The following is a 17,406-nucleotide window of genomic DNA, read 5'->3' as shown; positions in this document are numbered from 1 at the left end:
AATACCATGTAAACGCACAATCTGTTTCACAAATATAGACGCCAGAGTTTTAGCATTTGGGAGTTTAGACAGGAAAAAAATGCTAAATTTTGCTAAACCTATTGACCACTACCCAAACCACAGTCTTACCCTCCGCAGGTGGCAGGTCAGTGATAAAGTCCATTGAGATATGGGACCATATCTCAAACACCACCACCACCACCATATCCCCTCCGCTCGAGTCAGAGGAATTTTTTTCCCAAACATTCCAAGACCTTACCGATGCACAGCCATTCTTGGCATCGGATCAGGAAAAGGAGGTATCAACGGTCGCCACCCAGCAGTCTGACGACAGTACCCAGATCAGCCCAAGTAGGGTGGTCCCCGCTTTTGCTGCCTACTGTGAGATCTCTAATGTCAGTGGTGGTGAAGGTTACGAATCCGATGATGACGTGTCGATGGACGTCACGTGGGTGCCCACAAGAGAGGAAGAGAAGGGGAGTTCAGAGGGAGAGACGGAGCAGCAGATAGGGAGGAGAAGCAGGCAGAACTTAAAGTGCACAGGAGGCAAAAAGCTGACTGCTAATGTATCTGGAACTAAACATCCACCATGCACGGTCACATCTGGCGCTCCCAGGACGCTGGCACATGGCTCCGCAGTGTGGGCTTTTTTTAATGTGTCCGCTGCTGACAATAATGTTGTCATCTGCAGCCTGTGCTGTCAAAGCATAAGTCGTGGTAAGCCCAACACTCACCTAGGGACGACCGCCTTAAGAAGACACCTGGCCTCCCATTACCAAGCCCAGTTGGAGCAACACAGTCAGAACCCACAAAGGCATACTCCCGGCGCTCACCGTCCTGCCTCTTCTCCTTCTCCTCTCTCCTCCCAGTTATCCTCTACTCCACCTTCCACCGTGCCATCGTCGCATTTATCTGGAAAAAGGCAGGCCTCCTTGCCCCAAATGTTCGAGCGAAAAAAGATGATGATGTCGGATAATCCTCTTGCCCAATGGCTGATCGCTGGCTTGTCAGAACTGCTAGCCCGCCAACTACTGCCATATAAACTGGTGGACTCGGAGGCCTTTAAAAAATTTGTGGCCATTGGAACACCGCAATGGAAGGTCCAGGACATCTTGCGGCAGGCCAGGAAAATCTCTGGCCATTTTAGAAGCTCTAACATAGCCAAGGCTCGCCTTGCTGACATTCAGTGGCGACACCACCTTCCCATCAGACATCTGATTTGTGACTGCCTGACGAGATGGAACTTCACCTTGTATATGCTTGATAGGCTGCTCCAGCAGAAACGTGCAGTTAATGACTACCTGTACGAACTTTGCGGCAGGACAGGTTTTGGGGATTTTTTTTTTTTTTTCACCACGCATGCGCATAGGCGAAAATTACATTGCCGATATTTCGCATTGAAAAAAATAATGAATGGAAATCGCAAATTTGAATAATACATCTGGTATGTCCCTGTCCATGTTGTGGGACTATTTGTGCACGTCTAGTATTTGGTGGCTGCAAATATGACCTGAAGGTATTCCTGGTTCGCCGGCCTTTAAAGTGAATAGGGCCTGCCGCGAAAACTTGCGGTTCGCGAACATTTGATCCCGTTCGCGAACCGTCCTGGCTGATGTTCGTCCATCACTAAATATCAGGGTGTATCTGGTCTTTAGGTTGCCTTGCCTTGGGAGATTTGACGGAGAGTATCTTCTTAGGACACTGGTTAATCCAATGGTCAGGATCTCCGCAGTAAAAGCAAACTCCACGTCTGCAGCGCAGATCCCCTCGGGTCATGCCAACATGGATGGGTTCTTCGGAAGAGACCTCAGCTCCATTCGTGGTACAGACCTCAGGCTGGACCACCACCTGAGAAGAGAACTATCATTCCTGTCGTCTCTCTCTAACCCGACGATCGAGTCGAACAGCTAGGGTCATCATCTCCTCTAGAGTGTCTGGAAGCTGATAACTCACTAGAAGGTCTTTCAGGTTATCAGACAAACCTGACCTGAACTGACTCTTAAGGGCTGGTTCATTACAACCTGAGGGAACACACCACCTTCTAAATTGGGTGCAATACTCCTCCGCGGGTTGATCGCCCTGAACCAGTGCCTTAAGAGCAGTCTCGGCTACCAGGGCCCTGTCAGGGTTCATCATACAGGGTACCCAGGGCCTGAAAAAAAAACTCTACTTATGCTAAACAACTGGCATCAGCTGGTAAAGAGAACGCCCACTCCTGTAATCGGAAAATTACAATGCCCACACGTTGACTCTCAGAGCCGGAGGACAAGGGGCGCAAACGGAAATAAAGTTTACAATTCTCCTTAAAAGAATGAAACTTCCTCCGGTCTCCAGAGAAGGGTTCTGGAAGCTTAATCTGCGGCTCCATATGGGGACTGGAGGCGCGAGGAGTGGAAGAGCCTTGTCCTAACTCAAAAGAACTGAGCTTTTCCCCTAGCTCCTGCACTATCTGCATTAGGTTAGAAACGTGATCTGTCAGGGTCACCAGAGGATTCATGATACAGTGGTTTGGTAGGGCCTGTTATTCTGTAACGTTCGCGTACACACACACACAGGGGGAGGGAAGTGACCACTGCGCTCCACCCTCACCCCTGGCCCTGCCTACTTGCCTCTCAAGTCCTAATGACAGGGGACAACTGGACGGCAATCCCTAGCTTGGAATAAGTGCAGGGAGGACGGACCAGACAAACAACAGAACGTAAACAGACCAAGTCAATGCCAGGAGAGCAACGAAGTACAAATGGAGCAAGCAGAGAATAGTCAGGAGACTATTCATAAATATCAGGAGAGTCGTGAAGTACCAAAGGAGTCAGCAGAGGATCGTCAGGAGGAAGCCAGGGTTAGAATACCAGGAGAGCAGCAAAGTACACAAGGAGCAGGCAGAGGATCGTCAGGAAATCAGCAGAAGGTAAGTACGCCAGGTCATACAAAATCACAGATGGAACCTAAATAACAGGCAACCTGTGGCCAGCAGGCTGCCTGTTTAAATACTGATTAGCAGGGGTCATGTGACGTGGTCAGCGTCACATGACTCACCCTGCTGCAAATGGCTGAGCACCGAGTGCCCAGCTCGGTGCTCAGGCTTAATCTGGTTGCTGGGGAACCGAGGACACCGGCCACGCTCAGGAGACGTGCGCGGCCGGGTCCGTCCCGCCCCCCCACCACCTAGGAGACGAGGACGCTGCACGCGTCCTTGCTCCTGTACAGAGGCGGGTCGCCGTCGGCGCTGCGGAGAGTAAGCGTGCCCCCGGCGCCCCGTGACAATATAGAGGAGTTGGGGTAATATCACCATTTTTACCAGAGATATTCGGTCAGCTCTGGATAAAGGATGTCAAAGCCACACCATCACCTTTGACCTCAATTTGCAAATCAACGGAATCAGGTTTAACTGTACAAATTGTTCCACTTTAGGGGATATCATCACGCCCAGATATTCAACAGTGAACAGGCTTCAGTATACTCAAGGACCCTTCAATAGGATATTCAGGTCTATCTACCGGCATAAGTATTGTTTTAGACCAGTTAATATCGAAACCTGAAACTGACCCAAAAGTATTACCTATCTGGATAAGTTTGGGAAGTACGGTATTAGTGTGGTCTATAAAAAACAAAACATCTTCAGCGTATAAAGAAATACGGTCGTCTGGTCCAAGTATTCTAAACCCTTTAATCCTGGGGTCCTGCCTAACTTTGGCAGCAAGGGACTTGATGTATATATCAAATAGCAATGAAGTGAGAGGGCAACCATGACGGGTACTCCTACTCAACGGAAAACTCTCCGTCAAGCTCCCATTCATATTAAATCTTGCCCTAGGGGATCTATACAAGAGCTTGATCATATGAATAAATCTGGTACCAAATCCCATCTTCCCCAGAGCTTTCCAAAGGAATCCGTACTCCACTCTGTCAAATGATTTAGATGAGTCCAGCGACAGGATGGACTGAGACCCCCCGGAAGACTGCATATTAACAAATAGACGATGCAGGTTATAATGCATACCCTTCTTAGGAATAAACCCATTTTTATCGGGGTGTATAATTGCTGTAATGACCTTGGATGACCTTATAGCCAGAATTTTTGAGAGTAGCTTCATATCTGTATTTAATAAGGAGATAGGCCTATATGACCCCATATCTAGTGGGTCCTTCCCCTTTTTCAGTATTAATGTTATTACAGCCTCTGTCATTGGTTCTGTGTCATGCCCTGCTCAGGTTATGTGCGGAGGTCTACCAGGTTAGCAGCACGTGTGTAGTTTTTTTTGTTTGTTTTGTGTATTGAGTTAAGCTGTATCCGCCTCCCTTCAGGTGCACTGGGTGGGGTCGTTTGTGTGAGTTTAAATGACGACCCTTCCCAGTGTCCTGTGCGGGTTTTAGCTTCTGTCTTGTTCTGTGGAAAGGTGGATTTGCTGTTTCTGCTTTGCTACAAGATAAGTTGGTTTTGGTTTCCTTTTTGTGTTCTGTCTAGGCTGTTAGCGAGACACCTGCCTCCTCCAGGACCTGAGAAAGCAGGCTGCCTCTTTCCCCCTTTCCACCATCTCAGGGACTTTAGGGAATCTTCAGCCTTAGGCACGGGGGCACGTTAATTCCCATCTTTAGGGTCTTAACGTGGGCACAGAAGTCCAGGGAGAGCTTCTGGCCTAGACGCTTGTTTTGAGGTTTTCTGTGTGTTTATTGTATCTTGTATCCTACCCACCGTGACATTATAACCCACCCATACCTAGACTGCCATTTCTCAGCTGCTTTGAGATGAAGTCAATTGATGCGTTAGTTGATTGCATACAGGGATTATCCCTAGAGGTTTCTGATCTGCGTAATTCTTTCACACGGTGTCAGAATGCTCTGGCGTCAGGTGCTATAGGAGGAAGTCAAATTTATGGGGAGCCTAGAGTCGCTCTCCCTGATAGATTTTCACGGGGTGTGGATGACTTTATCCGCTTTAGAGAATCATGCAAGCTGTATTTTCAGCTGAGGCCGTCTTCATCTGGTGATGAGAGTCAGAGAGTAGGGATAATCATATCCCTGATCAAAGTGGACGTGCAGTCCTGGGCCTTTTCTCTGCCAACCGGTTCTCTGGCCCTCCAGGTGGTGGATGAATTTTTTAAAGCCTTGGGATTAATTTATGATGACCCAGATCGGGTCTCGATGGCGGAATCTAGGTTGCGTAATTTATTAAAAGGTGAAGATTCTGCTGAGGCGTACTGCGTTGAGTTTAGGAGATGGGCTACGGAGTCTGAGTGGAATGACCCCGCGCTATGTAGTCAGTTTCGTCAGGGGTTGTCTGAGAGATTGAAAGATGCCCTCGCTTTTCATGAGTATCCTGACACGTTGGAGAATGCTATGTCTTTAGCAGTACGGTTAGATAGACGCATTAGAGAGAGGTGTAGGGTTTCTTCCGCTCAAGGGATCCCTTCTGGGAGTGGTTCCGTCTCACCGGTTCCCCAGGGTAATATGACATGTAATTCTGGGGTAAGGGAGGAACCCAAGCAGCTGGGTAAGGTGTCTTTCCGTTCTGGTAATAGGAACTTTAAGAGGTTGCATAAGCTACGTTATTACTGTGGAGAGAGTGGTCATTTTGTTTATGCTTGCCCTTTTGTTAAACCGCAAGTTGATGATAAAGAACCACAAAGAGGTTTACATAAAGAAAAAAAAAAAACATCCCTGACTTTTGGTAGTGTGAATGGGGTGTCAGAGCAAGCAGGTATGCAATCTCCCTGCAATACTCGTTTTCTCCTTCCAGCTATGGTGGCGCTAGACTCAGGAAAATTTAATTTTGAAGTATTCATTGACTGTGGTGCTGGGGTAAACCTTATTGATTTTCTTTTTCTTCAAAATCTGGGCTTAAGTACTTGCACTTTAGAAAGAGAGATTCCGGTGTTCGCAATTGATTCTTCCCCTCTTTCTCAAAGGAGTCTCACTCATATTGCTCATGGTATTTAGTTAAGGGTGGGTGATTCGCATGTTGAGATAATTTCTTGTTTTGTCATGAAGGACTTACCCGCTCCTATGGTCTTAGGTTTACCGTGGTTGATAAAACATAACCCTACTATAGATTGGCAGGCAAGGCAGATCATTGGTTGGAGTGAATTTTGTTCGGACAATTGTCTTAGTGCATCTATCTCAGGGGTGTCTACTACGGTTCTACCTCAGTATCTCTCAGATTTTGAGAATGTCTTTTTGGAGGGTGGGGCTCAGGAGTTGCCTCCTCATTGTGAATATGATTGTCCGGTTAATCTCATCCCAGGGGTTAAGTTGCCAAAGTCTCGCCTATACAATCTTTCTCAACCCGAAAGAGAGGTCATGCGGAAGTATATTGCCGAGAGTTTGGCAAAGGTCATATTAGCCCATCTAAGTCTCTGGTCGCAGTTGGTTTATTCTTTGTAAAGAAAAAGGATAGTTCGATTAGACCTTGTTAGGATTTCCGGGAATTGAACCGCATTACGGTTCCTTTGATTTCTGAGCTTTTTGATCAAATTGTTGGAGCCAAGGTGTTCTCCAAGTTAGATTTTTAAGAGGGGCCTACAATCTGATCAGAATCAAGGAGGGGCATGAGTGGAAATCGGCCTTCAACATGCACAAGGGTCATTTCGAGAATCTGGTTATGCCTTTTGGGTTATCTAACGCACCAGCGGTGTTTCAGCGATTTGTCAATGACATTTTCCATCATTTGGTGGGAAGGTTCATTGTAATTTTCTTGGATGACATACTAATTTACTCTCCTGATCTGAAGACCCATCAGGATCACGTGAGACAGGTTTTGTTGATCCTTCGGGACAATAAATTATATGCTAAATTGGAGAAATGTGTGTTTTCTGTTCAGGAGCTTCCGTTTCTGGGATATCTGCTTTCTGACTTTGGTTTTCGTATGGACCCCGAAAAGGTCCGGGGCGGTTCTGGAATGGGACCGACCAGAGAATCAGAAAGCTTTGATGTGGTTTTTGGGGTTTACTAATTTTTATAGAAAATTTATCTTGAACTACTCTACCATTGTAAAACCGTTGACCGATATGACTAGGAAAGGCATTAACTTCTCTGTCTGGTCGGATGAGGCATTGCGGGCCTTTTCGGCTATTACGGAATGTTTTGCGTCTGCTCCCATTCTGATGCAGCCCGATGTGTCTCAGCCATTCGTGGTGGAAGTGGATGCATCAGAGATGGGGGTTGGAGCAGTGTTGTCGCAGGGTTCATCTCCTGGCAAATGGCGTCCGTGTGCTTTTTTTTCCAAGAAGCTCTCGGTCGCCGAGAGGAATTATGATGTAGGAGATAGGGAATTGCTGCCCATCAAATTGGCCTTTGAGGAATAGCGTCACTGGTTGGAGTCTCATCCCATTACGGTATATACTGATCATAAGAATTTTGCTTACCTGCAATCCGCCAAGCATCTGAATCCTAGACAGGCTAGATGGTCACTGTTCTTTACAAGGTTCAATTTTGTAGTTACTTTTTCGCCCCAGGGTTAAAAACGTCAAGGCAGATGCATTGTCTCGTAGTTTTCCTGGGGGAAGTGATTCGGAGGATCCTGCTCCGATTTTGGCTGATGGGGTGGTGGTCTCCGCTCTGTACCCCGAGTTGGAGATGGAGGTGTTGGGAGCCCAGAAGGGGTTTCCTGATTCTTGTCCCCCAGGAGGGTTGTTTGTTCCTGCTGGACTGCGATACAATCTATTCAAGGAACATCACGATACTGTCCTGGCTGGACATCCTGGTGGCAAGTCCACCTTTGATCTTATTTCTCGGATGATCTGGTGGCCCGGGTTATGTAAGAGTGTTGAGGACTACGTAGCAGCTTGTGAGACCTGTGTCAAAGGTTGCTCACACTCGACCTTCTGGTTCACTTCTTCCTTTGTCTATTCCATCTTGTCCTTGGACACACTTGTCTATCGATTATATTACTGATCTGCCGAGTTCCTCCGGAAAAACTGTGATTTTGGTGGTTGTGGACCGTTTTAGTAAAATGGCTCACTTTGTATCGTTAGCTAGTCTGCCCAATGCTAAGACTCTTGCTCAGGTTTTTGTTGATAACATCGTGAAATTACATGGTATTCCCTCAGATGTGGTTTCGGATAGGAGCACGCAGTTTGTTTCCAGGTTTTGGAGGGCGTTTTGCTCTCGTCTTGGTGTTCAACTTTTGTTCTCTTCGGCTTTTCATCCGCAGTCGAATGGGCAGACAGAGCGTACTAACCAAAACCTGGAGACCTACTTGAGGTGTTTTGTGGCTGAGAACCAGGAGGACTGGTCCTCATTCTTATCTCTAACAGAGTTTGCTTTGAATAACCATAGCCAGGAGTCCACGGGTTAGTCGCCATTTTTTGGCACATATGGTTTTCATCCTCAGTTTGGTACCTTTTCTGGGACTGGTTCCTCCGGGATGCCAGAGGAGGAGAGATTTTCTTCTGCCTTGTGTTCTATCTGGCGGAGGATCCAAGTTAATTTGGAGAAGATGGGTGAGAGGTATAAGCGAATGGCTGACAGGAGACGTGTGACTGGTCCGGACCTGTGTGTGGGTGATCTGGTGTGGTTATCTACTAAAAATATTAAACTGAGAGTACCACCTTGGAAACTTGGTCCAAGATTTATTGGATCTTACAAAATATCTGCGGTTATCAATCCAGTGGCGTTTCGTCTTGATCTTCCACAGATCTGGAGGATCCATGATGTGTTCCACAGGTCTTTACTAAAGAAATATGTGAAACCGGTGGAACCATCGCCATTGCCTACTCCTCCTGTTCTGGTTGATGGCAATTTAGAGTTCGAGATCTCTAGGGTTCTCGACTCACGCGTTCTTCGGGGTTCCCTTCAGTACCTGATACACTGGAGGGGAGATGGCCCCGAGGAGAGGATGTGGGTTCCGGCTGTGGATGTTAGTGCCAGCCGACTGGTGAGGGCCTTTCACAGGGCCCACCCGGATAAAGTTGGGCCGGGGTGTCCGGAGGTCACCCGTAGAAGGGGGGGGTACTGTCATGCCCTGCTCAGGTTATGTGCAGAGGTCTGCCAGGTTAGCAGCATGTGTATAGTTTTTTTTGTTTGATTTGGATTTTGAGTTGAGCTGTATCCGCCTCCCTTCAGGTTCACTGGGTGGGGTTGTTTGTGTGAGTTTAAATTACGTCCCTTCCCAGTGTCCTGTGTGGGTTATAGCTTCTGTCTTGCTCTGTGGAAAGGTGGATTTGCTGTTTCTGCTCTGCTACAAGATAAGTTGGTTTTGGTTTCCTTTTTGTGTCCTGTCTAGGCTGTTAGCGAGACACCTGCCTCTTCCAGGACCTGAGGATGCAGGCTGCCTCTTTCCCCCTTTCCACCATCTCAGGGACTTTAGGGAATCTTCAGCCTTAGGCATGGGGGCACGTTTATTCCCACCTTTAGGGTCTTAATGTGGGCACAGAAGTCCAGGGAGAGCTGGTAGGGAATTGTCAGGAGTTGACCTTTATCCCCAGGTTCTGGCCTAGACGCTTGTTTTGAGTTTTTTTGTGTGTTTATTGTATCTTGCATCCTACCCACCGTGACATTCTGGGAGTCTACCCTCCTCGATTGATCTTGTAAACACCCTCAAAATGCGGGTAAGAATAACCTCCCCATATTTACGGTAGAATTCATACGGGAATCCATCCAACCAAGGGGAATAATTTCCCACACAGGCCTTCAATGCAGCTTCTAACTCCTCTAGGAAGAGATCTAGTTTAAGAATCTCCCTCTGTATGTCAGCAAGACTTGGGAAAGAAAAAGAGTCCAAATATGAATTCATCTCTTTATCTAGTATATCCTTGTTATATAATTCAGCAAAATGTTTCAAGAAGGTTTCCTTTATAGCGTCAAGTTCTTCCATAATTATATCTTCTGAGGATCGAATTCTAGCTATCTTTTTTTTTTTTGTTCTTGATTGGAGATCACCCTCGCCAAGAGTTTCCCTGGTCTACCCCCTTCTGAGAAGTATTTTTGTCCCTTAATGAAAAGTCTCGAGAAGGAAATCAGTTTCGAGAAGGAAATCAGCATACACCTGACTAGTATTCTGCATATTTTCCTTATTTTCCGCTGTTTTATTAGCAATAAACTCCTCCATAGCTACTGATGTTGCTTCTTTCAACTCTTTTTCCTTCTTACCGTTTCTCTTTTTTAAATTTGAAATGTTGCTGATAAAAATTCCTCTCATAAAGGCCTTAAATGTATCCCAAACCAATTGTATTCTCGATGTGTTAAAATTAGGGTCCCAAAAACATACTATCTCCTGTTTCAGCAATTCATGATTTTCCATGATAGAAATCCAATGAGAATTCAATCTAAATGGAAGTCTTGCTTTATATTTGTTACCCTCCATAGTTAGTTCAATAACAAGGGGAACATGATCTGATACTGATTTGGTCTCGTATTTCATGGATTTTCAGATAATTTTTATTTATGAAGGCCAGGTCTATCCATGAAATTTTTTTCCCTCTCCAACCCATCCCCATACATCCACGTATCCTATTTTCCTGTCAATAACGTGCCACAGGGGAGCCTTAGGCTGGAGTGGGAATACCCCCATGGAGATTCTATCCATTTCTGGATTCATAACAGAATTAAAGTCTCCAGTGATTAACGAGAGGCTTTCAGGCCACTGATCTGCAAAGGTAGTTAGACAGTTGTAGTCAGACAGTACATTGAGTACATGTACAGAAAAAGGGGGAGGTATATAAATAAAAGCCAAAATACACAATCTACCATAGAGTTTCCCATATAAAAAACAAACAAATATTCCTTGCTTGTCGATAGAGGATGCCTCACAGACAAAATCAATACTCCTATGCATTAGGACTGTAACACCTCTTGAATAACTAGTAAAGGTGGAGTGATAAGTCTGCGTGGCCCATCCCTTGCCGAGTTGCACAACCGACTCTTGTGTAGTGTGTGTGTCTCCAACAAACAGACAATAGCTGGTAGCTGTCTTTGCACCTGATCAAACACCGCCAATCTTTTACTCTTATCCCCAAGACCTCTAATTTTCCAGGTGATAATTCTAGCTGACATCATACAAACCAACTGCTTCCCACACTATAATTTTACCTAACTCCCCCATCCAAGGAGACGCATCGTAACCCATCCCATAGCCCACCAAACTTCCTGATCTGCCACAAACTGTACAGATCTCTCACTTAAGACCACTCCTAACCACTCAAGAATTTTATTTCAAGACACGGAGGCGAGTATTGCATCATCTTTCTTTACTGAAAGCCACAGCAGCAAAGAAAAACTGAAAACAAATTTTCATATTGCCATAGCAACCGTCCCTCCCACCTTAGTCCTGTATATAATGTCCACAAGCCCCTAACACTTCCTCTTTCTTTGCTGCTGCCACAGAGATAAGTACCTGTTTTGTCTAGCAGCATATTTCTGATTATTGTATGGTATATGTATATATATTTTGTTGATCTTATTCGTTTGGGTGCCCACACTTTCTTATTGGGGCACCTAGATTTGTTTGTCTACAGGCATTTCAGTATCTTTCCCCTATTTTAGGTGCCGTTATTCTGTCTCCCTTTCCCTCCCTGTGAAGGGGGGAGGGAAATATTTTGCTGTCCTGCCGCAATGGCTGGGATCTGAGGGGGCTTATTGATTGTTCTTTCTGGGACACACACTCTCTTTTCCTCTCTCTCCTTCACTTACCCGGTGGGGGGGGGGAATCCGAGCTCTCTCTCTGCTTTGTCATCCTCTTGCAGCCACTTGCTAGCTTAGTCCCGTAGTCTCGCGGGATCTCGGCCGGCCACGAGATTTCGGCGGCCATTTTGTAGTAGCCTATCTCTTGTTTTCTATCCATCTGCCTATTACCTTTTCCCTCTGGTTTTTCTTCTTGTTCCGATTTTAGCCACGCCCCCCTGCTTCTCAGTCTGGTTTCTTCTTGCTCTCTCCCTGCTCCATCTCACTGCTGGGTGACTACCCACTGTGAGTTTTTCTCTCCTTCCCTCAGGTTAGGTGTGTTATCCCCTGGGATTTACTGCCCCTCATTGTATTATAGGCCTGATAGTGAATCATTAACACTGCAATGTTGTCTCACCCCTCTGGCCATACCCCTTCACAGAGCTTGGAAGCAGGCAGAGACTCCGTCTCCTCACCTAATCCTGCACCTGGTGGCTCCGCTTTTTCTGCGGATGCTTTCCAGCGTTCTGTCTCTGAGGCCATCATGGCCGCTATGGGCTCCGTTACCACGTCCCTTACCAAATCCATCTCGGATGCCCTCTATGCTCGCCCTACTGTCTTCAGTGACACGGCGCAGCCCGATTTACCTGTACCTCACGCCTCCAGAACAAACTTGATTGGTGAGTCCAATGCCACCCCTGAGAGCGCGACCTCGCGCAAGAGAGCCTCATCCCGCCAGGCAGAACGGGCGAGGAATTGGAAGTGCGCCAGAGCACAAACTGAGTTAGAGATCGACTCTGATGTCGACTCTGAGGAGGAGGTTAGATGTGAGGATATGGATTACCCCGATGGAGATCTGTCTGATTATGCCCCGGCCGATCCTATTTCGGCTCCCATCCCGACGCCTCCTGGCGTTTCATCTGCGGATGTTTTTCAAGGACCATCTGGTGTCTTAACCGACCCTCTAGGGGATCCCCTTTTTGACCCTGACAGTCTCCACCACCCCAGATCCGCCGAATGGCTCCCGCTTGATCACGTAGCCCAATACCTGGAGGCACGTGTACGTTGCCCTCTGTCTAAGGAGGCGCGTAACAAGCTGAAGGCCGAGTGCCCTAGACCCATTATTGCAAACAAGGTCTGCGAGACCCCAACTGTGGACCCCAAAATGGTCCAGTTTTTAGCAAAATCTGGGTGGAACCCTAGAAGGGGTTTGAAATCGGCCCTTAAAGCGTGCCAGGACAAGCTCCTGGACGTCTTTGGTCCGTTGGCAAAAATTTTTGAGATGGCGGAAATCGCCAGAGAGGCTAATACGCCCATAGATCCGGAAGAACTCCGGGGATGGGCCCAGCGAGCCATATGTATTGCGGGCAATGCCAATAGTTCCCTGTCGATAGAACGGCGTAAAGCTATTCTGTTCAAAATTGAACCAAAACTAGTCAATCTTGCCCTCACTGAGGCCGCAGGTGAAGCACAGGGTCTTTTGTTTGGAGAGCCCTTCATTAAGGACATGGGCAGATTCGTGGGTGCCTTTACTGCTCTGGACAAGGCACAGTCGTCCATGAGGAGAGTGTTCCAGAGCCGTTTTTCCTCAAGGGCCGGCAGTTACAGGGGCCGTTCGGCCGGCCGCTCTTCATTCCACGCCCGTGGTTCGGGTAGAGGCTCCTACGGTCAAAGACCTTTCTCTCAGCGACCCTCCTTCCAGGACCCCAGGCAGTCGCAAAGTTTCTTCCCGTCCCGAGGTGCACCTAGCCGCAGGCCTTTCAGAGGAGGTTCCGGATTCCGTCGTCCCCTTGGTAAGTCTCCCTCATCTTCCTTTTTCTCCAGTTTGTGTAGGGGGCAGACTCCAACTTTTTTCTCATGCCTGGGAGTCGATCACATCAGACGGTTGGGTTCTATCCACAATACGGGGATTCCAGATAGAACTGGTCCAGGTCCCACATCATATCCCGTTTCCCCCTCCTATCCCATCCTCCGGGGCCACGTCTCAGGCCATAGACAAGGAACTGACAGAACTCTTTCACAAGAACGCCATCGAGCAGGTCCCATTCTCTTCAGTGGGCCTGCTCAGCAGTATCTTCCTCGTACGGAAGAAAGGGGGACAGATGCGCCCCGTCATAAATCTCAAACCCTTGAACAGATTTGTGCGCTACAGGCACTTCAAGATGGAGGGTATTCACCTCCTCAGGGATCTGCTCCTCAAGGGAGATTGGATGGTGAAATTAGATCTGAAGGACGCCTATCTCACCGTACCGGTCGCTGTTCCCTCCAGGGACCTTCTCTGTTTCCGTTGGAAAGGGCAGATATGGCGTTTCTCTTGCCTCCCCTTCGGCCTGTCGTCGGCCCCTTGGTGCTTCACCAAGCTTATGCGTCCGGTAGTCGCTTGGCTCCGCAGTCGCGGAATCAGGTTGATCATCTACCTGGACGATATACTTCTAATGGATCAGGATCCTTCTGTTCTTCTTTCTCAGTTGCAAGTGACGATGGATCTTCTGTCTCGATTGGGTTTCCTCATCAACCACGAGAAGTCTTTATTGACTCCCTCCAGAGTTATGGAATTCCTCGGTTTCTCAGTGGATTCCGTCTCGGAGACTCTCAGCCTTCCCCAGTCAAAACTCCGGTCCATCCGCAAAGAACTACGCAAGACGTTGGTTACCCCCCGTATTACACTTCGCCATCTGGCTCGGATCATAGGACTCCTCTCCTCTTCAATTCAGGCGTTGTTTCCGGCCCCCCTCCACTACCGGGCTCTTCAGCGCCTGAAACACGCACACCTTCAATATGGTGCCTCATACGCGGACACGATCTCGCTGGATTCGGAAACTCGGGACGAGCTGCATTGGTGGATTTCGAATCTTCAGGCTTGGAATGGGAAGGCGATTTGCGGTCCGCGCCCGGACTTCACGATAGACTCAGACGCCAGTCTGCTCGGGTGGGGGGCCCATTGCGACGGAATCTCCACCGGAGGACGTTGGTCTCAGGAGGAAGCCTCACTCCATATCAACGCCCTGGAGCTGTTAGCCGGATCTTTCGCCATCCGCAGTTTTGCCAAGGACATTGCCAGTGCCTGCATTCACCTTCGTATGGACAATGTGTCTGCTGTCCGGTATGTCAACTTCATGGGAGGTACCCACTCCAGCATGTTGTCTCATTTGGCCAAGGAGTTCTGGTCTTTCTGTCTCAACCAGGAAATTTCGGTAGTGGCGGAGTATCTGCCTGGTCTGCAGAATGTCCAAGCGGACTGGAACTCTCGTTACCTCAGGGATGGCAGCGATTGGAAGTTAGATGGGCTGGTGTTCTCAGAAATCTCATCCATCTGGGGTCCATTCTATATCGACCTATTTGCCTCTCGGTTGAACGCTCAGCTACCGCGCTTCTTCAGTTGGCGACCGGATCCGGATGCAGAGGCAGTGGACGCATTCCTGCAGGATTGGCGCGGACCTCTCCTCTACGCTTTTCCACCGTTCGCGATGCTTCCCCGGGTCTTGACTCAGGTGCGGTATCAACAAGCGGAGTTGGTGCTGATTGTGCCGTTTTGGACTTCCCAGTCGTGGTTTCCTCACCTGCTGGACCTACTCATCCTACCACCGATTCTTCTTCCAGACTACCCAGATCTTCTCCTAGACTCCGGAGGCGCGCGACATCCACTACTGTTAGAACGATCTCTCCGCCTGCTGGCATGCAGAATATCGGGCGCCTCAGCCAAAGCGAGGATCTTTCGGATGCAGCTCATAGACTCTTGGAACAGTCGTGGGCTCCGGGCACCAGGAGGGCCTATAGAGCGGCCTGGGGATCATGGTCTGGTTGGTGCGTGGCACGAGGTGTGGATCCCCTTTCAGCCCCTGTATCACACGTCCTAGAGTTTTTGACATCATTATTTGAGGAAGGTAAGGCGTATCGTACGATAAATCTCTTCCGGTCTGCGATTTCTTCCTTCCACCAGGGATTCGAAGGACGTCCTGCGGGTCAACATCCCCTGGTATGCCGTCTCCTTAAGGGATCTCGTATGTCTCGGCCTCCTCGGCCTCGTTTTTCTTCTACTTGGGATGTTTCCTTGGTTTTAGATCTTTTCTCTACTTGGCCATCTAATTCTCAACTTTCCCTTCGCCAGCTCTCGGCCAAACTGGTTACCCTCTTTTGCCTTATCTCTTGCAAGAGAGTCTCAGATGTCAGGGCTTTAGATTTTGACGCCAGGTCTTTTTCGCCGGAGGGAGTCACTTTCAATATTTCCCGTCGGACCAAGACACATATCCGTTCAGTTTCTTATCCCAGTTTTCCGGCTTTTCCGAACCTTTGCCCGGTCGATTGTCTCCGGGAGTATGAGGCTAGGACCTCCTTGCATAGATCTGCGGGGATCCCTCAGTTGTTTCTCTCATATCGACGTCCGTTTGCCCCGGTTTCTACTCCTACGCTGGCGCGTTGGGTTAAATGGACTATGTCCCTAGCAGGTGTGGATACCTCTGTCTTCACGGCCCATTCTACTAGGAGTGCTGCTTCCACCTCTATGTTGGTGTCTGGGGCTCGTCTAGAGGACATCATGAAGATCGCCGACTGGTCTCGGGCTTCTACTTTTAAGGAATTCTATTTTCGCCCGTCTCTACATGCTTTTTCTTCGGTTATTTTACAGCTTTAAACTTGCAATAAGAGCCTCCGTGTCTTGAAATAAAATTATGGGATTTTACTAGTTTATGACGTAAAGTCATGATTTTATGAAAGACACGGAGGCGAGTATTGCCCTCCCTTTTAGGTATTTTCCCCCCCTTGGGTTATTGTTTATTATGATGTACAGTTTCTTTTGTGATATTCTGTATTATTGTGTTTTTTCTTGCTGATTTGTCGTGCTTGCACGTGTCGTCCAGATGGAGCATTCTCTTTCACATATTTTCTTTTCTTCGTAGGATGAATCCGCTGATGGATTATTCCCGCTCGTTTCTGTTATGTAGCTTCGGCCTGTTCCAGTTCTAAGGTTGCGGGATCAGAGGTCTACCTTTTTTCCAGAGGTTCCGGAAGAAGACTGCTGTTGTCTCTTCTGAGATGTTTCAAGTTCGTATGGTTCCGGTTTCATGCGGTTCAGTTTGGAGTATACAGTGTCCGGTCCGGTTGGAGTGGCATCCGCCAAGAAAGAGGAAGTGTTAGGGGCTTGTGGACATTATATACAGGACTAAGGTGGGAGGGACGGTTGCTATGGCAATATGTAAATTTGTTTTCAGTTTTTCTTTGCTGCTGTGGCTTTCAGTAAAGAAAGATGATGCAATACTCGCCTCCGTGTCTTTCATAAAATCATGACTTTACGTCATAAACTAGTAAAATCCCATAATTAATCCTCATTAAAAAGGGACTAATTAAATATTGTTCCGATCCAGCCAGTCCAACGCAGAGTCCACTGTATAAAAAAATATTATTCGCATTTTGGTTGTATCATACCTTGCTTTAGAGCATGCATTCAAACTAACATTTTCAGTCTGTTAAGTATAATTATGAATCATTACAAGAGCAATGCCCCTTTTCTTTGACTGAGTTCTAACTAGTTCTGACAATAATTTAATTATTTCCTTTTAGAAAGTTGCAAGACTCCAGAAATCCTAAATGGGTTTGTTAAAACAGAACAACAGGCCAATTATGACTCCGGCTCATATGTGGAATTTGACTGCAATGAAGGATATGTGATAAATCTCGCTATGAAGGTTAAATGTGAAAATGGTCAGTGGAGTAAACTACCAGTATGTTACAGTAAGTACCACATAAAACTTAGATATTTGAAAATGCAGAGAGTATGTTGTAACAGAACTAATTTAAAAAAACTTTTTCCATTTT

General features: G+C 47.5%; 1 protein-coding gene across 9 annotated transcripts in view; it reads left to right on the top strand.

Annotated features, from left to right (window-relative positions):
- Positions 1–17,406, top strand: part of CFH (complement factor H) — a 1,589,177-nt gene that overhangs the window by 1,208,137 nt on the left and 363,634 nt on the right. For 6 of the 9 annotated variants that reach the window (XM_040407275.1, XM_040407278.1, XM_040407279.1 and 3 more), the window contains one exon: positions 17,152–17,322. The exons of the other annotated variants lie outside the window; for them this stretch is intronic. In XM_040407275.1, the coding sequence (XP_040263209.1) occupies positions 17,152–17,322 (171 nt within the window). The remainder of the gene's footprint in view (positions 1–17,151; positions 17,323–17,406) is intronic. 9 annotated transcript variants of the gene reach the window in all.

The sequence above is a fragment of the Bufo bufo genome, chromosome 9, assembly GCF_905171765.1.
Source record: "Bufo bufo chromosome 9, aBufBuf1.1, whole genome shotgun sequence".
Classification (NCBI taxonomy): domain Eukaryota; kingdom Metazoa; phylum Chordata; class Amphibia; order Anura; family Bufonidae; genus Bufo; species Bufo bufo.
This window is presented reverse-complemented; position numbering and strand designations above follow the sequence as displayed.